At 44.2% G+C, this 24,550-nt stretch overlaps 1 protein-coding gene across 1 annotated transcript in view; it reads left to right on the plus strand.

Moving 5' to 3' along the window:
• The window catches only part of LOC119381058 (gamma-aminobutyric acid type B receptor subunit 2), a 271,571-nt gene extending 267,313 nt beyond the window's left edge, over positions 1-4,258 (plus strand). Inside the window, exon 18 of the mRNA XM_049412140.1 lies at positions 3,639-4,258. Coding sequence (XP_049268097.1) covers positions 3,639-4,188 — 550 coding nt within the window. The 3' untranslated portion in view covers positions 4,189-4,258. The remainder of the gene's footprint in view (positions 1-3,638) is intronic.
• The last annotated feature ends 20,292 nt before the right edge of the window (positions 4,259-24,550 follow it).

Below are 24,550 nucleotides of genomic sequence, written 5' to 3' on the forward strand. Positions count from 1 at the left end.
ACATGATACTCCTACAATGTGTACTCTTACGATACAGGCGTCATATCAGATTAACTTCTGTAGTTCCAGTGTTGGCTCCGATTTTATAGCAGTCTAATAAACACGTTTGTATTACTATGATTCAGCAAGCTATATTGAAGCATTGCTCGATCTCGGAGGCATACATTAACGAAAGTTACATATGATATCCACATCACCGCACCGTAAAGTGCACTTCGTCCACCAGAACGACGCAGTGTCCTCTTCATTTTTTACGAGGCTGGGCGATGGCCTCATGCTGACCGATGATGATGCCAAATTGATAGCCGCTTTGTAGACTAGGCTACGCAGGCTACATACGCCCAGGTAGTCTACGAATACGACAAATACCATCCACTGATGTTGGTCTACGTAGCACTATCGAGGCCTACCAGCCTCGACGGCCTATACCTCACCAACGCGAAGGGTGGCTTCAGGTTCCGACATGTCGCCGGCTCTGACGACAGAGAATTTGTCGACGAAATGACCGAGGCATCCACGAATTCTAACAGCTCTACTATACCACATACTTCACTACACATGCCCCCCTCGTCACCACGATCATGGCCGGATCCTATAACATGTCATGAACAGCTGCTGGTGCTCACTGATCACCGTGATAATGCCCTTGTTCAAGAACTATCAAGAACTTCTTGCACACATGCACACAGGTTCGTGAAACGTGCGTGCGTTCTAGGGACACGTATAAGCACTACATATCAGCTTACCGCTTCTGGTGTTGGTAATACCCGCGTTGCCATTGGCGGCGTTACCCAACCGTATACAACTAGTTATATAACACATATGCGGCTCCTCAACATATATATGCGTGCGTATAAAATTTATACAAATCTCTAGCGTCATTTTGTAACGTGTCGCTCAGTAAAGAAAGTAACGCCACAGTCACCTACCCGCCGCATGCTTCGCATAACATCGACTCCTGGGGTACATGGGATCTGCCGAATTTTTTTACTCTTCTACCACACTACATTACATATGTTAATGTGGTTCCTCCTGGACATGAAGCCTGTATAGCGTCTTCTTGCAAGGCAGTTGCAAGCACCGGCATGGCTCTGAGGTACAAGACTGTGCTCCCACGCAGAAGGCCCAGGTTCGAACCCCGTTCCATCCTGGAAATTTTTTCTTATTTCGTTTCTTTTTTTTTCTTATTTCGAGCGATAGTGGTTACGGACACCGGCGGCGGCGGCGGCGGCGGCGGCGGACAACTACGGCGCCAAAAACGGCCGTTGAAATGATCTCATAACAGCTTTCGCTGTAAAATATTTGGTCTCTTGGGAGCATTTTGAATTTCGCAGAATGTCGCCCGAGTGATGTTTGTGAGAAAACTTATTCTCAGAGTATCGCTTCTTGTTTCAATACCAATTTTTGTTTACATATAGCTGCCGGGGTGCGATGTTCCGGTGTGCGGTGTTCACGGTTTTGCAACCTTTGTATAGCTCCGCGGTATGGCCCATCCGTCAGAATTTTCACGACTCTCCGAACGGCCTCACGGTGCCACGCGGCCGGCATCATCTGGCAACGATCATTGGCCAAGCAGCTTCCGCAATCGGCACCTGACTGGAGCCGCGTGCTCCTCGTTCTCCCTCGCCGCGCTGCGTCGCACCACGTCCGGCGCGGAGGTGAGCCACTGACAGAAATACTACCTCCTGCGTTGATGCTCAATAACGAAGTGCGTGTTCTTGTTGACGATGTGCCTGTGATGGCCCTGGTGGACACATGGGCGACAATTTCGGTAACGTGTCTTTTAAGACATCTTAGGCCGATAAGTTGCTCTTAAGTGGGACGGAAAGTTCGGAGTGAGTGGCGAGCCGTTGCGTCCTACTGGTGTGTGCAGTGCTGACGTGTTTTTGGGAGGCCATGTCGTTACGACGGAATTCACGATTATTCCGCGGTCGACTTATGACATTATTCTGGGCACGGACTTCTTGCGGGGCACTGTCGACTGCCGCACAGGGAAGGTATTTGTGAGTGGTCGGATGCCATCAGGACTCCTGGAAAACTCTGTGGAAGGCGAAACTACATAGTCAGCAGAGAACACGCGCCCTTATCGGTGGTCGAACTTATAGATGTGCCGGAAGATCCTGGTGGCCACAGTACGAAGACGGCCCTTTTGACAATGATAAATAAGTCGTTTAGCGCAAGCGAACATTAGTGGGTGTGCTTTCGAAGCACGTTCCTTCGTTTTCCTTGTCCATATGCGCAGCATTATTAAGCAAAGGCGTACGTGTAAGCTGTTCGAAGCTCAATAATATTACTGCAATTATTTTGCCAAAATTTTCCATGTTTACTTTTCTTTCCTTGTGATATTTCGCTGTGTATGAATATCTGAGTATCAATACTTACTTTATGAAACGTATGTTTCGCATTAAAAATATTTGCAGACGACTGAAGTTTGCAATGAAGAAAAAATCACGAATTTGAGGAAATCTTCATTTTGCTCCACATTGAGATGCAGTTTACACAACCTGGTGCTCCAATTAAAAATCATTTATACGTCAATCGAAAGCAAATAAATAGTTCTTCTTATATAGTAAGGTTCCCCATTACCGTCAATAGGGAAACTAAAAAATTATTTCCTTCCTTAGAACAACAAAAAAGTAAACATAGAACATTTTGGCAAAATTTCTGGAAGTGTATGTGGCAAAATAATTGCAGTAATATTATTGAGCTTCGAACACCTTACACATACGCCTTTGCTTAATATCTAAACCAAACTTGATATTGAAAAAAGAAACGATGCTCTCAGAATACATTTTCTCATAAGCATCACTCGGACGACATTCTGCGAGATTCGAAATGCTCCCGAATGATTCAAAAAAGTTTTCTCTCCGAAATATTTTAGAAACTCACTGTTTTCAGTGCAAAAAGCTCGGTCCCTTATGCACTCACCTCAGACGTCTGGAAGGCGAAAGCCATCTTCTTTTTCTCCTCAATCGATTTACTGTTCCTGCCCCCCCCCCCCCCCCCCGGCACCTTTCTGCATTTACGTGGTTTTCCACTGCCTCCATGATCGGAGTCACCTCACCTGGTTTTGCACTGCCTCCGTAATCGGCCCACCGTTGACCAAGCTACGGTGTCATGTGATGACGTCACAAATTTTGGCGACGTCATCACGTGATTATGGTCTTTTGCAACACTCGTGTTGACGCCGCCGACGCGGGACGCCGGTCAATTTTCGCGTTTGATGAGGTATCTAAGGTTTTTGCCTTAATAAATCAGCACGAATTTTTTCGAATACACTTAGGATGGTCGGCAAAATGGCTGGGACGTTTGGCGGGGAATGACCCTGCAGTAAGTTATCAGGAACCAAAATTATGCCGATGTCATGCTTTCGCAATCTTCTTTTTATCGCTCTCAGCTACTACGCTGTGCCTGTGTACGCCCGGACAATTCCAGCCCCATCGTAAAGCGTCAAGCTTTTATTATTTTTTTTGCCCGTGCATATAAATAATCGGGCATTTTGAAGAACCCGTCCACGGTCACCGTGAGTGCATTTAAGCACCGTACAAACAATGTCCTGTTAGACGGGTCGATCGGATAGGACCTTTTTGATTTCTCACTTTTGGAATTCACGGATCCCATTTAATACTGCCACGTAGGTCCAACGAAGGGCTGCAGCAGTCCAGGGGCAGCTTGCCGATCATCGCAGCCACGTCCAACGAGGAGGCTGGCCATGGGGGCAGCGGCCAGCCCCCAGTTCCGCACTCCGGCTCCTTTCCCACGTTGCCACGCCGGTCGCGTTCGCCGGCGAGCCAGGAAGAGGCAGAGGCGATCTACCAGTCGGCCGAACTGGCGCCCAGTGGAGACAGCGTGACGACTGCAAACACCACAGAGGAGTACCGGACGTTGTCGTCGGACGAGTACCGGACGCTGTCGTCCGACGACGACACGACGTACGCGAGCTGTCGCAGTCCCGCGTTCGTCGCAGTACTCAACCACGGCCCGTCGTCGTCTTTGCCGTCTCAGTGCGTGCACGAACCGCTCGAACTGGCCGTGTTGGAGGAGGCCATCAACGACGAAGGCATCGCCGAGTCGTCGGCGTCGACGACGCCGGTGGCCCGAGAGGAGGCGCCGTTGGCCGACAGCTTCCAGACTGAGCGGGAGCTCTTCCTCAAGCGCCTGGAAGAGGCCGATTCGGTGGACGTCTGACGAATGGGACGCAGTGACGTTGTTCACCTCGAGAGGACAGAGAATTCTCGCTGGGCGCTTGTTGACCGTAAAGGCAAAACTCACGATCGGTGCCACGGCTCGAGGAGCTATGCCTCAGATGCCGGCGAGGCGAGTGCCCGGTCGATCCAGGCCCACCAAGCGCAGTGCCGTCACTCAGAGCCGTGGCAGTGCATTGCATGGCTCTGTTTGTGCGCAGGTGCATCGTAGTCGCTTAGGTAATCGTGCAACAGTATGTCCTTTTTATTTCTCAGCACATCGAGTCAAATATTGACTGAGCCACCCAGGTCGTTTAGTGTGTGTGTGCGCGCATTCCGTGCGGGGTAGCGGCAGGGAACTCGCGAGAATTCGGGACTATGTGCGTCAGATTTTTTAGTTGTCTACGGACATCTGTAGTGACATTCATTCGTACTCGGTAGTACAGAAGTGAACCCCCATTCAAGGTTACCGACACTGACCAAATCTCACTTACGTTGCAACGAGGCGGTAGATAGGGCGAGTTCGTTCACTGCATTTTGAATTCAAGCATGTCAGTGCGAAGCAAAAAGAGACAAAGCCAATGAGCTGTTCTTTCCGGCTGACTTGTAATGTCGTGTGCGCAGTTTATGTGGAGATATGTGAAAAACAACGAAGAATACCTCACACTTTAAATGATAAATAAATAAATCTACTAGTAAGTGTATAATTCCAATCTGCGTTGCATTTCGTTGTCTGTTTACATTTTGTTTGCACGCCACTAAACATACGAACCTTTCTGTCCCTTTCTGTTCCGCGCTGACATGCATCCAGAACTGCTACGCAAGTTGTCCGGTAGCTGCAGTCATAAATGTGAGCGAGTCTGCCGAAATTCTCATGCGCAGCACACGGTGGCCGAGCGACCCTCAACTGGACGGAAGCCTGCTTTATTTAAGTAATTCGTTCGATGTGCATAACCTTTTGTTGTTTTTTTTAGAGCGGAGCCGCTTTTCGTTATGCCGCTTTGCGTCGACAGATAATTATCATCATCACGAACCGGCGCGCGCTATCTTCGTCCTCTTCTTCCTCTTCTGCTTCGCTCCCAAAACACGTGCGCCGATCTGTCCGGCGTGGGATGCAATACCTCTGCTGTGTGAGAGAACGAGTACATAGAGAGAGAGGAAGAAAGAAAGATATAGAAAAAAGAAAAAGAGATACATTCTTGGCGAAAAAAGTTTCTCGACGAAGCGGGATATGAACCGGCGTACCCACGATCAGAAGGCGAGCATCGTAACCACTCGGCTATCCATACACGCTAGCAGAGCATAACGTAGCCTTGTACAGTCTAGTACAGCAAGGGGGTGGGAAAGGGAAGTGAGGAGGAGGGAAAGGAGTGGGGGAATGGTAAAGCATAGCATATAGGAAGAAATGGAAGAAAGACAGAAAGAGATAGAAAGAGGAAGCGAGAAATGGAAAGAAAGGGAAGAAAGAGAAAGAAATATATAGAGAGAGAAAGAAAGAAAAACAGAGACAAAAAAGCCATAGAAAAAATAGAAGAGCGCAGAGGAAAGAAACAGCCGTGGAAGAAATAAAGAGAAACAAAGAAGGCCGCCCAGCTGAGCACTTCCTTCAGGCTTGCCGCCACCAATGCGAGGCTGCCTTAATGTTTTTCTACCTACAGGCCGCGTTCTCCACTCCACTCATCAGACACCACTAAAAAAGGAAAATAAAGGGAAATAGTATCAAGGCCAGTGATAAAATGTGCAGCATAGGCAATATGGTACATGTCATAAGGGCATTGCAACGTGCACCCATTGTAATAAGAACCACGGCGCGCAAAACTTCCACGCAATCTAGCGACTGTATGAATACCGCGAGCCCTGTCAATCACTCGCATCTCTGCGTCATAGCTATTTATGCAACGATCAAGTACCTCATTAACGCGCAGGAGGCTTTCTCACAATTATTCGCCCATATATACAGAATTTCACAACGAAGTGAGCAGCACTCCGTGTGTGTGTGAGAGAGAGAGAGAAAGAGGGCGCGAAGCTGCGAGTCACGCTCGCTCGGAAAACCTTGCGAGGACATGCTAAAATACCTGGACCCTGTGATCTACTCAGCCTTTTTTGCTCTACCGCACTGGCGGTCATGATTGTAACACGTGTAATTTTCACTTTTAAAGCTACACATTTTTACAGAATTGCCTGTCTGGTTGGGTCAATTAATTATGACTTTCAAGCGGCTCCAACCAAAAAACTGGTTTATCTTCCCGGCGTTTAGCAAACAACTCGGTACCGCTTCCAGGGAACCGAGTTGGTTTCGAATCTCACCGCCAAATAAGAAGCTTCTTTCCCACACCTCTCTACCTCAACCATGAAAGAGTTTTAAAAAAGGTTGCACCTCAACATCTCCGTTGTCACTACCCCTGAAGAATAAACCGAGTTGGTTTCAAAACGTAGGCGAAAATACTCCCCTCCCCCTTTTTTTTCTTTTTTGTCGTGTTTGGGGCCACTTGAAAGCCATGATTTTCACTTTTTACGTATATGGGTAAAAAAAGAGCGTTTTTGCTGAGCTTTGGAAACATTATGAGTAAAATTGAAAGGACACCCAGGCGCTTATTGGGTGTTCTCCAAGTAAGAGGTTCAAAACATTTGTGAAGGCGTGAGGTTTTGTCGGCCAGCATGGAAGTTAGTATCTCATCGACCACTGTCTAACACTGTGCTATATCTGCAACGATAGGAAACAAAGCACAGACAGATTAGAAAAACAATTTTAGAGAATATTACCAGTACCGTAACCAGAATTTTTTTCTTGGAAGGCAGGGATTGTATCATGTCGTTTCTTTTTTTTTATGCCATGGCAGACAGAAGAGGATAGAGGGAAGGAGGTAGGCACTGATTTGCCACGCCCCTGAACTTCACTGACGAGTGTGATTTGGATAATTGCGAATTAAAACATTAAACAATGATTCAGGAACAAAATGTCGGTCGTTCAGGGTCGTCCGATCTTAAGGACACCGAGCGCAGCGTACAGGACTGGTTCCTTATATTACAGTGCATATTTACCATCGTAAAATAACTGAAATAACCAATGACTCATCGCATTAGACAGAAAATAAATGCGCATTCGTGGGTTACACACGAGAGGCGCCTAAGCAGGCAATGTATAGGCCTACTGCGCGAATTCTCATTGTGCTCGTTTTAAGCACGTGACGTTCCTTTGCGCAATGATCACACAGATCGGCAAGGCCTGCATAATGATAATGAAAGCCGAAGGTTGGAGCAGTGGAGTGACTCCTTTCCCCCTCACTAATTCCGAAGCGGCGTCTAAACATTCTGCGAAAAGTATATATCTACAGTTAAAATGTCAACCATCGCCATCCTTTTCTAGCACGCTTGAGGCTGATCCCTACCACAGCGCCTCCTACATAACAAAAGACCCGGCAGCTCAGAGCCGCACGTGGCTCCACGTATACGTTCTACTTTGGCACTGCAAAATTAAGCAAATCACAGTTAAAGGGACAATAAAGAGAAAATCGATTTTTTGCATAATGAGTTTTTAATGCTTTGGCAATACCAAAGGTCACGAGATGACGCCTGGTAAGCGAGAAATCGCGTAAAAAGAAAATACAGCTATCGACGCCACTCTGAAGTTCCCGCACAAGCTCGCCGTGAAGTCATAGATTTTGACGGTGTCCACTAGGGCCTACTTAGTTTTTCATCGGCAAATATGAAGTACATAGACCTCTAAGGGAATGAGACTTTCTTGAGCCATTGTGGCTAAAAAGCGGAAAAAAAAACTTTCAGAACTGTGATGTCAAGCTAACATTCTTGTGTGGAGATGGATGGATGGTGGAACTTTATTAAATATAGTCCTGAGAGATGACGGCGCGATATTTAAACGAAACTTTGGCCTTCATTTTTTCTTTAATAAGAAATCTATAATTGCAGAGTTAATGGTAATAAAGTGCTCAAAGAATTTTTATCAGCCTATACTGATTTGTTGTTTCACTTTAGGGTCTCTTTAACCAAAGCCTCCTTTAACAAAAGCAGTAACATAAGTTACGCAGGTTATTTCCCAAGTGTCTCAGAGTTGAATCGGAGTTGAAACCTGGGCGGGGGGAGGAAATTGGAAGTTGCCCCCTTGCACGTCCCTGCCCATGGATGCGGGTACTCATTTCTCGAGAAGGCAACCTGCCCTTTCCGCTCTCTTATTTCACTTCCCTCTCTGCAACGGCGCTGCGCCGTGCTCTTTCATGGATTGCAGACATAAGTCTTTCCTCGAATCACTACTACCTCTCTCCCCATTAGAAAAACCGTCGAGTGCATAGCGGCACTGGGAAACTTCCTTGGCCCGCATCGTCACTATCCTTCTTGGCTCATCCTCGCACCCGTGCTGCAGGCGCGAGGATGAGGCGAGAATGATAACAACAAAACAAAACAAAATGAGCAGCATGCTACACTCTCTGTAACATTTGAAGGCTAAAACCAGATGCGCACTCGGTAATAAAAAAAAAAAGCAATATACAATCGGGGACCCGCAAGGCGTAGTGAGCCGCAGTGAGAGAAAGGCGCAAAACGTCACACGGCCCCTTACGCATTCTCTTAAGACGACTCGAAGGCAATAGCAGTCTTTTTCTTCTCGACGGATTGTTGATCATTTCATATATTTTGTTAACCAAAGTATAGTTTGTTTGCCTAACTGAAAACACGCATCTACATGGTGTCATAATATCAAATGTCTTCAATTTATTCATAATGGTTCCAAAGCACTGAGGCAAAAGTCTTAAATTAGACCAATACAATTGTTTGCATGAATCCCAATGCTTACAATGAAAATGTTCTGAAAATGATGCCGCAGCTGTGGCATCATTTTTAGAATATCTGCCTAGGCACAAGACTGTGTACTCGGCAAGTAGCTCTTCAAAACACTGCTGGCATGGCACGTTCTTAAGTTTCCCTTCCATTTGTTACTGGAGTGTAATTTCGATCTTGCTGCTTTTAAACATAAACTGCTCGCTTCTTACGACAAACCCTAGTACCGAAAAAGTTTCAGGTAGCTCCAGCTAGAACTAATCCGCCTAGTTTCGTTTGCTGTGAAAGCATTAAGATAGCAATGCAGATCTTTAGTTGTTTGGCACGTCTGTTGACTGGATCCCTTTCCTTTGCACGTAAATGCAAAATAATGTCCAACAAGAATGAGCACGAGCAATGTACAAATGATGTTGCTGCACAGCATTCCACGTGAGCATTATTCATGTTAAAAACACACAACTTCTTAGCTTAGAGAAAGCCCTCATGTAAGAACTACTCCCTAAGATAAAAAAGGAAGCTTTATGCAGAGGAGTTCTGCATGTTCTTGACTTGTCACTCCCTGTAGATCACACCTTAATTCATTACAGAAGGTTTCATTCTCACTTCATTCATTCAGGCTTGAAATGAGCCGTGTAAAGACAACCCTCTCTTTCTCTATTACTCCATCTGTTTCTGCACAACACACACTAGTCATTTTCTCGTAGCCTTAACTGAACCTAGGAAATGAGGTTCGACAGTGTTAATTTTTTGTCTACTGTTTAGAAACCAACACTGCTATCTATAGAGCTGCCAAATATTGTTAACAATAATTTATTTGTTTAGTTATAAGGACACAACACGCTTTTTACAACAGATGAGTAGAGTGCTTTATTTATGGTATTTATACCTTTTTTAACATCTAAAGGTAGCACTAAGCCTTTATTATTCAAGTTAAAAATCAGGAATAAGTTAATGTCTTGTTACTTGGCAGCCTTTTTTAGAAATTTTTGCAATAACTTTCACAAACGATAAGCACAGGCAATGTTCTTTTTTTACTCAACCATTTTGCTAAAACAAGTGAAATCGCTCACATGAACATATAGTGAGATTGATTTGTTTGTAAATACCATGATGAACTTATCTACTCGAGTCCTTATTGATGTGCAAGTACTCTTAAAACTCTCAAAAGGAACAACGTGAACCGAAACATCAACTACAGATGTGTACAATAATGCCTACTTTGTTCTTGCACATTTTTAACCAAAGGAAAGAACTGCACATAGTAGTGCACACAGACATACTTTGCAAGAGCTGTGTGATGCTTTTCTTACTTAAAGGGGCCCTGCAACACTTTTCGAAGTAACCATCGCATGGCTTCATTAAAGGAGCTTACTGCCTCTCGAATCGACCGCCGCAAAGTTTTTTAGAATGCGTCAAGTACGAGCGGACTTAGAGATTTGTCGCACGCTGCAATTGCTTTCTTTCGCCCTGACGAGCGCGCTGAAAGCTGAGCAGGGAGGGATGGCACAGGGGAAAGAAGTTATGTCACGCGCGCGTCGTGACTTTGTGCACTTTTTTTTTCTTCAAACACACGGCTTACTTTCAGTGTGATTGCGAGCGCGCGTGCGTGCACATGGTGGCCTCGGTAACTACGCAGCTCACGATGCTCAAATAAGCCAATGGCCGTGAATCTGGGTATATGGCGCGGTCATTTGGGTATATGTCATCATTTGTAGAAAGAAGAGGGAACGGTTTCTAGCTGACTTTGAAAATTAATTGTAAATTTCAGGTCGTGTGCTGCGCTATAATGTTTGGCTCGCGTGTTCTCAGGAGCTTCGACTACCGATCGGCAGCGTTTTCTGGTGGTGCTGAAAAAATGGTTGCAGGGCCCCTTTAAGGTTTTGTTGATGTACATTATAAAATGCTTTTTGTGCACTTCTGCGTGTATTCTCAACCTGTCGTGCATTTTGTCCTTGCCTTTTATCGTCATGTCTTAGTAACTCCCACTCACATTTTTGAAAAAAAAGATATCAATGAAACACCAACTAGCTAAATCAGTCACGCTTCTTTGAACATTGTTGGGTAAACGTCGCCTGAATGTCAGAGCTACTGTTGCAGTACAGAGCAACGTCCACACTGCATTCATTTCACCGTGCATAACTGCTGTTTACATGTATGCAATGAAACTAGGTTCAATGAACCATTGTTGTACTCATTAAATGCAGCTGCTAAAAAGCAACACGCGTTCGTTCACACAAGGCCAGAAGGCGCTTAATATATTGACACAAGCTACATTCAAAGCTGGACGTTTCCTACACCCTCTGAGTTGCCCACGGCGTACTTGCAAAATAAAGAAAGAGGATCACCCGTGGATGCCATGGGCTCTGACAACACAGGCGCGTGTGAACCGCACGGGACTCCAGAAGCAGAAGAGGTGTGAGACTCTGGCGAAAGACAGTGTTTTTTGGATACCTCCGAGACATTCTCTTGTAGCTATCTGTTCGTAGGGCACAATTTCGCCCAGGCTAAGCAGTTTAATTAAGGGTGCTCCTAAACCGTGTGTAACGATATTTTATAGGACAGTTTTTGATTGAGTGTTAAGTGAAAAGGAAGCGTATATCATGTTCATATATTATACATAACATTAATATTTTGTCTTTGTACGCGGTGGGCAGCGGTGGGCATTCCTATTGCATGCCTATGCAGTTGTTCTAAACATACGAGACCTTGGCGATCGTGCTACTCATGGGCTCATACAATTCATGCATAGAGTAGACCCAGTTCATCATTATATAATCTGTATTAAGGAGAGAATATTTTGAAAATAAGATAAAGCAATTAAAATATGTCATATGAATAAATAACAAAGAAGAAGCAATACGAAGAGGAGCAGTAACCTCAGTGTTCAAAATTAGGCTAGAAACTTTCAAAAGAAACTTAATTGCAACTCTAGTCTATCTACTTAAACACCTACCCGAGTTGCAAACTTCAGAAAAAAAGAGAACAATAGCAGGCGTTCCATGTCTGCCCATTCATTAGTCCTGTACGCCTTTCTTTCCTGTTGGCTTCACTAGGTTGTGTCTAACTAAGAACGAGGCCTCGATCCATTCCCCTCCTTTTGTTCATTCATTACTTTTGTAGCAACTACATTTATTATCATCCTTTAAGAAAGGGTGACCTCTGGCAGAAATTGGTTTGACTTGATTTTCATCAAATTTGTCTGGGTGCAAGAGATAACGAATTGTCAAATGTTACCCAAAAATAAAGGAACATAAGCATGTGGTGCATATGCTGGCTTCAGGCCTTGAGAAGACATAGTTTCTCACTGAATTTTTCCTTGCCCACCTTTCCCTTTGGTACACCACTATCCATGTTTTGAAAGTGGACACAAGAAAGTTTAGTCAAAGACAAAACCAACATGACCAAGACCTCTGATAGTTCACTAAGTTGTTAACCCACAGTGCCTTAATGCAGTTGAAGTCCTTCAAAACTAAGCTAAGTCATTTACTACTTCTCCAGCTTCCTGTAGAGCAACTCGCGAAAATTTTGCCCGCCTGAACAAATATTAATCATTGCTTTGCCACCGTAAGCATTGCAGTTCCTTCATAAAGTGTGTAAGCAGTGTGAAGGGTCTTTCAGGGCTCTAGCTGCTTAAACGACCAGGATTCTTGAGAAGTACATCGCCACTTGTAAGACAGATACATCATCAATCGTGTAAGAAACTGAATGTCCGTGCTCCAGCTAAGCAATCTCATCAGGCCTTTCAGTAGCATGGTAGAAATTGTAAAAAGACGTCGCTAGTAGAAAATCCTAGCTGTGTACACATCCTGGTACTTATGATGTGTTCAGTGTTGTGCATTCTCACGACTGTGTGTTTCACATTTATAGTAAGCTCAAGCAGGTAATGCATTCCCATCATCTATTGTTGTAGCAGCAGATAATAAACAGGGTCCTGCACATGCTTGCTACCAATCTTGATTCCCTCCCCCTTTTTCTTTTATGCCAGAACTTTCCATGCCAACCTGCAAAGTGTTTGCCAAGAGGTGTCTTTGAAACACAGCTGTTACAGGGTGTGGCAAATACCAGTATAGTGACCTGACAATTTATAGGTTTCCTCGGTCCATGTGGGCATGTAAAATGACATATCAACCTAGTTAATAAATTTCGCTATTGATGCACCAACAGATCTCCTGCAATAATTCTCAACAGCCTTGCAAGACATAGTCTTGAAACAAGTCACTTTAAAGGTAAGTGTGAGGCAGGGTTGCCACTGACCTTCGAGTAAATGTCGCCAAAAGTCGCCATTTTTTTACAAATTTCGCCAACAAAGTCGCCATTCTAGATATGTGCGTCATACCTAGTAATAAAAATTTTCTCTCACGTATAGCCCCGTAGAATACAGTACCATCTAAGACCCTTAAATTATATTAACGTTTCTCAATGCCAGTCGTATCGCCCGCTTCACCATGGCAGTGCGTGGTGCTGCTTCTCCGACTAGCCGCAAGATGTGCGTGGTGGCGCAAGGGTGAATGAATGAAACACTCACGATATCCTTCCATCCCTGTCCGCTCGTTAAGGTAGAAGTGTGGTAAACATTGGGCGAAAACCGTGAAAGCGTTGTCTGTAGACAGCTTTACGTGAACATTATGAATTAAAATGATTAAAAGGTTTATTGAAGGTAACACGACAGAAGTCTCACAGGAACCGATCATTGGTGAGCCTTACACCTTTTCAGTGTGAACTAATATGATAAAGGACGTCACCGACCCTTTCTATAGTCCCTTATATCTACACGCTTCAATCCGATGCGTTATTAATGAACAGGTAGACAACATAAAATGTTATATAGCAATTGTTTTCATTGCACACGCTCACCGAGAACACTGGAAAATGCCTCAATAAATATTTTTTTACTGCACAAATAGCCGCGTATCCGCCTCTCTTCGCTATTCTAAAACAGTCTTTACGAGCTGAATTAGGGGTACTGCAACAGTGAATAAGTCGCCGAGCTATTCATAATAGTTGGAGCTTTGGCGGAACAAATGGTTGGAACCTTCAGCCCCTTCAGAAGCGAAACTTTAGAGAAGCTTAAAGCGCCGAAAGCTATTAACTCATAGTCAAACACTGCCCCCTCGCGGTTTACATTTTGCTAGAATGTCTCTGGGGGACGTTGCCGTATCTCCTGCCTCTAGATGAATTGAGATACGCACGAGTTACAGGACGGGCATACGGAATGACGCGTGATGTGCACATTCTACTCTTGGGTCTAAAACCAAGAAAAATACAGAGAATGTTGCCGCTCATTCGTTGGGAAGACAGTGAGCTTAGGATGTATAACTCAGTGGAGACCTAAGCCGAAAATCGCCAAAAATTCGCCATGTCGCCATTCATAATTTTAGGTCGCCACGGGCCCCTCAAATTCGCCAATTTGGCGAAAAGTAGCCACCAGTGGCAACCCTGGTAAGCAGTGCCACAGACACTGCTAGGGTGGCTAGAAGGCCCTTCTAGCCACCCTAACACTACGGCTCTTCGATTTTCCACTTCTGGCTACCCGCGGGCTGCCAGAGCCAGCCAGAGCGCGCTCGTTTTTCTCGGGTTGCTCCGACCCCCCCCGCGGTGCACTTCCGGTTGGCGTTCGTTTTTCTCGGGTTGGACGGTTCTGGCGACCCGCGGGGAGCCCGAGGGTCGCCAGAACCTTCCAGGACAATTTAGTCGTGGAAGCTCTCTGGAAGGTTTCGGGCTAGCAGACGCCGAAAAGAGACGATACGCGCTCGCCGCCATCTTTGTGAGGACTCGACGGATTGCAATGCGGGCGCTTGCGGACTACACCTTTGCTTGTCCTTACGCTCGGGCCGCTCGGCGCCGTTCCGCCGAGCGAGATGGCGCGATTACGAGTGGCGGCGAGCATTTGGAGCTAATGTTTATTGCTTTTCTTATGTGTCCCGTGAAGTTTCCTTCCGTGAACAACGCGGCGAACTGTCGCGTTCTAACCATTCTAACTGCGTCGTGCACATGTCCCAAAAGTTATATACACGTTCGTACGAACGCATGGAGACCCCTTTCGAGTTTATTTTTTCGTAGTAGTATTCGATTGTGGTGTCGTGTGTGCTTTATGTGCATTTAGCTGAGACGATTGTGATCTAACTACATATTTCGCTCCGTCGTATGTTTGCGTGCGTGAACCCCGTCAGAACTTAAATATTTCAACTAGGTCTTCGATGTTGATAAAATGCACTGATCGAATAAAAGCGATCGCGACATTGTTTTTTGTGTGATCCTCGTTGGTCGCGAACGGCGTGCGAGCGTACTTCGATCTACGGGCCAGTATACCCAGGTAGCACAAAACGGATAATTGACGTTTTATAAACGTTTATCCGAGACGATAAAAACGTTTAGAAAACGTCACGGAAAAGAAGCTAAAGGTCTAGAAAAGGTTTTATATCTCGTCTAATGTCCGGCTAGAATCCGTTTTTAAGACCATCTAGAAAACGTTTTTAAGACGATCTAGAAAACGTTTTAAAAACGTTTAGAAACGTCGCAAAAAATCCCATTTTTAAAACAGATAAAAATATCCCATTGCATCGTCTTTGAAAAGACGTTTTCTAAACGTTTTTAACACGATCTAGAAAACGTTTTAAAAACGTCGCAAAAAATCCCATTTTCAAAATAAAAATATCCCATTGCATCGTCTTTGAAAAGACGTTTTCTAAACGTTTTTAAGACGTCATGCAGGATCTCTTTTCTTTTAGCTGTTTTCTTTTTGCGCATGCAATTATAATAGTGCACGTTTTTAGGAAGCCCTCTCTGTTATAGTAATTACAGTTACTTTATTCTGTAATTACTATTACAGAGTGAGAGCTCAGTAGATTCACAGACAAAAGTGGTCATGTCATAATTTATTATGTAAAACAGCAACGATTCCTGTACAGCATAGAAACGTAAAAACCACGAAATGAGATATAGCATGCGACTCTATAACATTATTCAGAATCGGCAAAAGAACGCAAAATATCGCGGTAATTAACGTGCAGCTATATAGTATCCAACCTTCAAGAACACTTTTTGTTGCACGACTCATCATTCGCAAAATTGTTGTCAAACAACTAACAGTGCAATATCACAAAATTTAAGATCTGGCACAGCCATTCTGCAATATGTAAGCGTCGTCTCATTAGCTTTACTTAATCAAACGCAAGGATGAAGTGAAGAGAAATTGTCGAAAAGGGAATGTCGCTGAAGGCAACGACTCGACAAGGGGACTATTTTCCGTCAGGCAGGGGCGTAGCCAGAAATTTTTTTAGGGGGAGGGGGGGGGGGGTTCAACCACACTTTATGTATGTTCGTGCGTGCGTTTGTAAATTTTGGGGGGAGGTTGAACCCCCCCCCCCTCCTTGGCTACGCCCCTGCCGTCAGGGCCCTGACGAAGACAAGCATTCATGATAAAACGTTTCCTCAACGCTTCATCTTCCGCTGAACTTTTTCCTTGAAGGAAGGAGAGAGAGAGAAGGAACAGAGGATAGGCAGGGAGGTTATAACTAGCGTCCAGTTTGCTACCCTACTTATGGGAGGAGAATGAGGGAGTATAAATAGAGAGAAAGAGACATTTCACAACACACACACAGAGGAGTGTATCACAGGTGGTCACTCAATTTTGTTGCCTTGAAGTACTGCAGGAGGGCTCGTGTGGTTTTCTGGGCTGATGTGCTATGAAGACAGACTCCCAAGATCTTTCCTTCGGAAAAAGGCCGACCGTCAAGTCTCCTGAAGGCACACTGGCACACTGGAGAGTCCGCTGATGTGTTTGAAATAGCATACAGCGGCACAAATGACGATCGATAGTCGCTACACAGTTGCAGTTATCGCACATTGATGAATCTGCCCTACCAATCCGATAGGTGAATGAGTTAGAAGACGCTACACCGAGCCACAGCCAACACAGCAACACAACAAAAAGACGTGGACAGTAGAAGTGGACGGGACAGCGCTTAATTACTCCTGTCCACTTCTACTGTCCACGTTTTTTTTTTTTTTTCAGTGTACTGCAACCTAATTTTCCAAACATGAACGTAAACCAACAGGCCCAGCTCGCCATCTTGCTCCAACACAGCATTCTAAACAGGAAAGGAGGCATGAATCAAGCACCTCGTGTGTGTCTCCCTTCGTTTCAAAACAATCGTTCAGTAGCGCTACTTAAGACCACAGTTAGTGGAAATCGACTCCAACGTGTTGAAATCACTAATAACAAAACAAAACTGCAAAATAATATTTGGCCCACCCAGCCAAGAATGCGTAATGAAAAAAGAACGTAAATTGCTTGCAAAATCACTGTTGCTGAAGTGTATTGTTCACAAAATTAAACTTTTAGGAACGTTCTTACAACATACCTCTGTTGTAACATTTCTCACTGAAAAAATGTTGGCAAAAAACTCTGGCATCATTACAGAAGTAAGACTAGACGTTGGGAACAAAAGGCGCCATTTTAGACGTTAGCTAAAAATATTTGTGGATGCAGCATCCGTGTTTCAAACGGCGCCCACTAAAGAAGTAACGGTTTCAGGCTTCGAAATGCAGCGTACAAAACTTATCACAGAAATCATGGTCTGACATCCCTAGAGAGCTCACAGTTAAGCTTAAATGTGCCATGGCTAGCAGAAAATATGAACACTGTAAATTACAGCGACATATAACAAAAAGTACAACTAAACCAACTGTAGCGCGAAAACAAAATGTATGAACAGAAAACTAATCGAAACGACCACAAAAATTGCAATGAATGAGCCACTTACTAAAATGAATAAATAAAAATTAGGAATATGAAAATACCAGCCTGATAAAAAACATCTTTCTTTTATGATGCCCAGTATTAGAAAATGTCAGGCTAAAAGAACAAATTAATATAATGATAAGACACATCAGCTAAACAAATTGGGACTCTTCCCCATTTTTTACTCAAAAAGCACACAGCTGTAAACTCAGGATTGTCAGAGGCAGATCAGGGTATTGCACTTAGTACATCACATTGCTCAGTGTCAAAATATCACAATGTGTGGCAAGTCAGTCTGAACACATGGCGTAATGACAGGTACTTGATGGAAATCGCTAGGCACATCCGGAAGTCTGCAAAGAACACTACAAATAGCATACACACGAAAGTTGTTGTGCCATTAGCAGCATGGGGCAGCGTTCCACGTCAAAGATATTTTAGCACAATAGCCCTAGTGCGGTTTCTTGAAGATGCCGACAAACACGCTCAAAAAGGTTAACTGCTTTACAAACTGTGACCTTTTGTTTTTGAAAGTTTCCAAGGAAAAGAGAAAAATGTAAATCTCTTGACATCCATCTTTTTTCGTACTAAAACCTGTCAGTCAGCCCATCAAAAAGAAGAAAGTAATAATTTAGTTGGTGTAGCCTTTGTTTCTAAACATCTAGGGCAAGTACCATCTGCAATAAATAGGAGAAAAGATCATTTCAGTATTTGTTATTATATTTATAGGACGGTGTGAAAAGATGAAAACTCGATAACACCGTACGGCGACAGAGAGCGAGCCTGCTATATTGAACCAGGCACAAGAGACGCGCAAGAGAACCTCTTGTTTCTGCTAGGAGCTGCAGGCTTTAACGAGAAAGGAGGACGTTAACAGAGTAGGAGAAACAAATCACAAGTCCGAAAGCGCACCGAGATTGTCAAGGCAGCACTGAGAAAAAATGTCGAACTCCTCCCCGCGAAACGCGTCTTTGACTCTCATGCCCTCAGAAATTCGCAACAGAAAAGCGTGCCTCTCGTTACATGCGGCTAGTACTGTGGAAGAAACCATGAACCATACGCTGTCGCTGCAAAGATTCTCTCATCCACAAACTTCAGTGACACAATAAAACAGATGATACATGCCATAACTTCCAACAATGCAGTTTTAAAACTGGGTGCGCGAAGCTCTGCGTTCGTTCATCGCCATTGCGCATGCATGCATTATGCGCTACGTACGCAACAAACGCTATCTGCGTATCCCATTGTATAACTGGCTACTCCGCATGCGTCGTACGCCATCCTCTTGCGCACTCACGTTAAGTGGCGCAAATAGCATATGCGCCCAACGAACGCTATCTTTGCGTACCCTATTCTAAAACTGCTCCTTACACGGCACACGTAGCTTAAACTATTGTGTATCTTGAAACTGCCTCATCAAGCGGCCAAGAAAAGACAGTCATTTACTGAAATTAGGTTAACAAATATAAATATGGTTTTCGCTCATGTTCGTTCGAGCATGAACGGAAACCATGACGTGCATTTACGTTTAGAAAGCTTTGCTGAATAAATTCCGCGGTGACGTACTGCTGAAACATGTCGCACATGCAGCCCGTGATGCAATGGAACACGCTTTTTCATTTGCCATAGTTCTCAAATACTGAGCGCAAATGCAGTAAAAATGAACTTACCTTCAAAAATGACATGAGCCCGTGGTTTACAGTATCCGCAAATCCACAGAAAACTAATCGCACATCAAAGTAACCACGCCCGTCCCTCGAGCATAGAAGAAAGGAAGTTGCGAGAGCGTCCCGCGCGCAAGCTGATGAGTGAATTTTTCCGCAGAGAATCTTACGGGACTCTAACCGTCAGTCAGCGTAACAGTCGCTGCACAGAGACATACTTCCATTCGAGTCCACAAGTTTAACACGCAGTGAAGTAGTTTCATCACAGCTGTGTTTATAGCCTCCACGAACCACGACACAAGCACGAAATATAGCAAAAAGCGCATGACCGGTGAGCTCGACCGCCCATGCGAAATCGGCGAGCTTAACTGACATTGCAGAAGCAACGGCCGCGCCGATGGATACAGTCAGCGCTAAGGCCTTCGTGCGGAAGTTAGACGGTTATCGCTGCGAGTAAATTACAGTAAATGACGTAAAGTTTACTGGTTAACGAACTCTGAAGTCTTCATTATTGCTGATGCAATGTAGACACTACACACCTTTATCCTTTTGCGCGTTACTTTCTTTATCGTAATGAGAGATGGCGTGCGCAGGCTCGAGTTGAAATTTCATTTCGCAGTGGTTCATGCATGCCCATGCATGCATGGGCCAAGTGGCGCGCGGTCCGCTGCTGGGCGACAAAACGTCTTATAAAGTGCGTCTTCTAGACGTCACGAACAAGACGTTTTTAAAACGTCGAAATTGGTTTAGGATCGAACAAACGTCTTGAAATATACATTGCAGACCAAAATGGTCTTAAAAAATGCGTTTTCTAGACGTTATCGAAAACGGATATAATACGGATTTTCAGTGACGTTTTTAAAACGTCGAAATTGGTTTAGAATCGAACAAACGTCTTCAAATATACGTTGCAGACCAAAATCGTCTTAACAAATGCGTTTTCTCGACGTTATCAAAAACGGATATAACACGGATTTTCTGTGACGTTTTTAAAACGTCGAAATTGGTTTAGAATCGAATAAACGTCTTCAAATATACGTTCCAGACCAAAATGGTCTTAAAAAATGCGTTTTCTAGACGTTATCAAAAACGGATATAATACGGATTTTCTATGACGTTTTTAAAACGTCGAAATTGGTTTAGAATCCGTTTTATCCGTTTCATCCCTAAAAAAAACGTTTTCTAGACCATGTGTGCTACCTGGGTATGAGGTATGGTATTATGTTATGCTACGACGCGTCGATGTGAAAAAATGAAGATGAATTCAGAAATGTATACATCCTTTTGTTGCTTATTTCATCGTCGGCTTTGTCTTTTTCCACCTCTTAGTAACAATTCCATGCAGTATGAACGCGGTTATCACCTAGTAGCACAAATAAAAGCTGAGCTAGTACATGAGATTTTTGGAGTGCCAATTAGGACTGGAAAAGAGGCTCAGGCAACATCTGCCAAAACGAGTCGAAGACGCGTCACACAGAAGTTTATTTTAGATATAACGCGCACTCGTGGTACCCATACCGCCGCATGTCTCAAGTTATGACAAAACGCAAGCTGGTCAACGCGTGTGCGCGACGTAGTATGCGATAGATCCTCGAGCTCTTTTGGGGACACGGTCACTTTCGCGAGATTTTCGCGTCGTGTTGTGCAGCGACTGTTACACGTACTAAGCAGACGTGAGCTGGTTAAGCCGTTAGCGGCGTGGTAGCTCACCTTGCATCGCTTTCGTGGCGCCGTGCGCCAGCTGGCTGTTTTGTTCGCGGACGAGGCGAGTTGCGCACGATTTTGCGAACGTACAGTACGGTCCACTGTTAAAGGGAACACTCCAATGAGCACCTTTCATTTTGCTGGCTCTCTAACAGCAAGTTGACAGGGAAACATTGTTCATGCACTGCACGAGTTTGTCAAAAAGAGGCAGAACTGTAAACTCCCAGTAGCTGTATGCAAATCTAAGCCACTATGTTTTTGCAAGGGAGCGAAATCCAAACATGCCCTGCACGCAAGTGTTCCCTTTAACAGTGGACCCGTCTGTACGTGATCGTATCCCAAATCCGTATGCTCGAGAATATCACTTCACCTTTTCAGCAAACCTAGCCATATATTTTCAAGCGGGCAATGCAGAAAAACCAACGCGCACGCGGCGCAAAGTTTCGTTTGCTGCCACGGCGGTAGCGTTTGTTTACGTTTACGCTGGCTGTCCCAGCGTTCGATTTTGTAATCTTGGGGCAGCTTCGGGTTGTCTCGGGCTTCCCACACATGTGACCAAGACGCTGCTTCCTGTCCCGACCGGAACTTGCTGGCTGACCCTCTGTCTATTTCTGGCTGCCAGAGAACTGCCAGAAGTCCGAAAATCGAAGAGCCCCACTGCTGCGCGCGTTCGCGGAAAATCAGTGCCGCCACACGAGACTAGATTTGACTGTTTGGTCACATCTAAATAAAAAAGCTGCCGATGCATTCTTCACTAAAAAGGAACTAAAGTTCTGAACTGCCCACCCCTTGAAATCTTGGATTTTGCCATTTTCGACTGTTTTATTACATTTTAATAAAATTGTCTGTAGGTGCATTTTTGATAAAAATGATAAGCCTATAAGAAAAGTTGCAGGCAAATAACAATTTGTGTCAGAGTGAGAGCTCAATGTATGACAACTTCTAAAACGGCAATATTATCAACAGCAGTGCTCTACTTACCGAGAAATTAAGCTAAGTGTATCACACGATGAGCGCCACGAGTGGGACATTTTCGAAGTGATCCCGATGACGTATGATAGTCTGCCTACAATAAATCACTAGTAATCAAACTAGCAGCAATAAAAAAAGAACCTTCCGTGCATCAAAAGACGTAATAAAATGCTGTTTGTTCGTTTCCGTTTGATTCATGGAAAGAAGAACCTCTGTGGCATTGCCATGGGGAACGGCGCGCGTGGTTCAAAGGTTCCGTTTTCGCCGAACTGTGCTTCGCCGGGCACCCTGCTTCGCTCACGCGGTCGCGTCTCAGTGGTAGTTTCGGGATGTCTCGAGCCAATGTCTCGTTGGCACGTCCTCCGTCCACATCCATTGCGGCGATTGCGGCAAGCTTCGATGGCCGTTGTTGCTGCTGTGGGTCCCGCTACTTTCGCTCTGCTGCTACTAGTGCCGGCGGCCGCGCAGTAAAGGCGGGCAACGTTGCGCACGGCAGCAGTGACGCATGAAAATCTGATTTCAGCCGGGTGATTTGAAGTGCGCTAACGCGATGCGGACCCCTGAAACGTGATTTTATTTCAAAATAAGCACTTCCTTGGCATAAAAGTAGCACTACGAGGTTTCTGGACCGCTATTTCAACAATCAACATCGACTTAATATTTGCCTTTAGTGTCCCTTTAACCGTATATAGCCTTGGAAATCTTGAATTTTGCTATATTAGAATGTTTCATCACATTTTAATTAAATTGTTTGCAGGTGTATTTTCGACAAACAAAAGTTAAGCCTATAAGTAAAGTTACGAAATACCTACTACTAACCTAAACTTAACCTTATATAGCCTTAGGAAATCTTGAATTTTGTTAGTTTCTAAAGTTTCGTCACATTTTAATAAAATTGGCTGCGGATGCACTTTTGACCAAAAATGTAAGCCTATAAGTAAAGTTGCGACCTACCCACAACTAACCTAACCTAACCTTATATAGCCTCTGGAAATATTGAATTTTGCTATTGTAGAATGTTTCACTTTTTTAATAAATAGTCTGCGGGTGTATTTTCGGCAAAACAAAAGTTAAGCCTATAAGTAAAGTTTCGAACTGCCCACTACTAACCTAACCCAACCTAACTAACCTCGCTTAACATAGCCTTTGGAAATTTTGAGTTTTGTCGTTTTTGATTGTTTCATCACATTTTAATAAAATTGGCAGCAGATGCACTTCTGACCAAAAAGGTAAGTCTATAGTCCAGTTGCGAAGTGCCTAATACTAACCTAAATCAATCTAACCTACCCTTATTTAACCGCTGGATATCTTATTAATAAGAACTAACAGACAATGCCAAGGAAAGTATAGGAGATGTTATTCGTAATAATTAGGATATGATTGTGAAGAAGGCCAAGTGGACGAAAACATAACTTGCCGCCGGCAGGGACCGAACCTGCGACCTTTGAATAACGCGTCCGATGCTCTACCACTGAGCTACGGCGGCGGTCATCCCCCCATCCTCTTCATATGGTATATATGTGCATTTACTTATTTTTTATTTACAAATACTGCCACCTTGCACAGCAACCTAGGAGTGTTAGTCAGCGCCGATCGCAGCCATGGCGGCGAGTGTGGAACCTAACTTGGCATTATTGTCTGTTAGTTCTCATTAATATTGTGTCTAACAAAGAAAAACTAGCCCTTAAAAGCCACCTTCTTTCCTTCACTCTGGATATTTTGAATTTTGCGATTTTAGACTGTTTCGTCACATTTTAATAAAATTGGCTGCGGATGCACTTTTGACCAGAAACGTAACTAAAAGTTGCAAACTGCCCACTACCAACCTAACATACAGGGGCGTAGCCAGGGGGGGGGGGTTCAACCCCCCCCCGAAATTTTTAAATTTTGCTTGCGTATATATACACGCACATACAAACACACGCATGAACTTACATAAAGTATGGTTGAACCCCCCCCCCCGGGAAAAAAATTTCTGGCTACGCCCCTGCTAACCTAACCTTATATACTGTAACCTAACCTCACCTTACATAGCCTTTGGAAATCTTGAATATTGCTATTTTCGACTGTTATGTCACATTTTAAGAAAATCGGTTGCAGACGCACTTTTCCAAAAACATAAGTGTATAAGTGGCGAACTGCCCACCACCATCCTAACCCAACCTTCTATAGCGTAACATAACCTACTATTATATAACCTTTAGAAATCTTCAATTTTGTTATTTTTTACTGTTTTGTCACATTTTAAGAAAATTGGCTGCAGATGCACTTTTGACCAAAAAGGTAAGTCGTTGCGAACTGCCCACTACTAACCTAACCCAACCTAGCCTGACCTCATATAGGCTTTGGAAATCTTGAATTTCTGTATTTTCGACTTTTTGGTCACATTTTAATATAATTGGTTGCAGGTGCATTTTTGACCAAAAAGGTAAACCTTTAAGTAATGTTGCAAACTGCCCACTACTAACTCAACTTTATATAGCCTAACCTAA

This window comes from Rhipicephalus sanguineus, chromosome 2 (assembly GCF_013339695.2).
Source record: "Rhipicephalus sanguineus isolate Rsan-2018 chromosome 2, BIME_Rsan_1.4, whole genome shotgun sequence".
Taxonomy (NCBI): domain Eukaryota; kingdom Metazoa; phylum Arthropoda; class Arachnida; order Ixodida; family Ixodidae; genus Rhipicephalus; species Rhipicephalus sanguineus.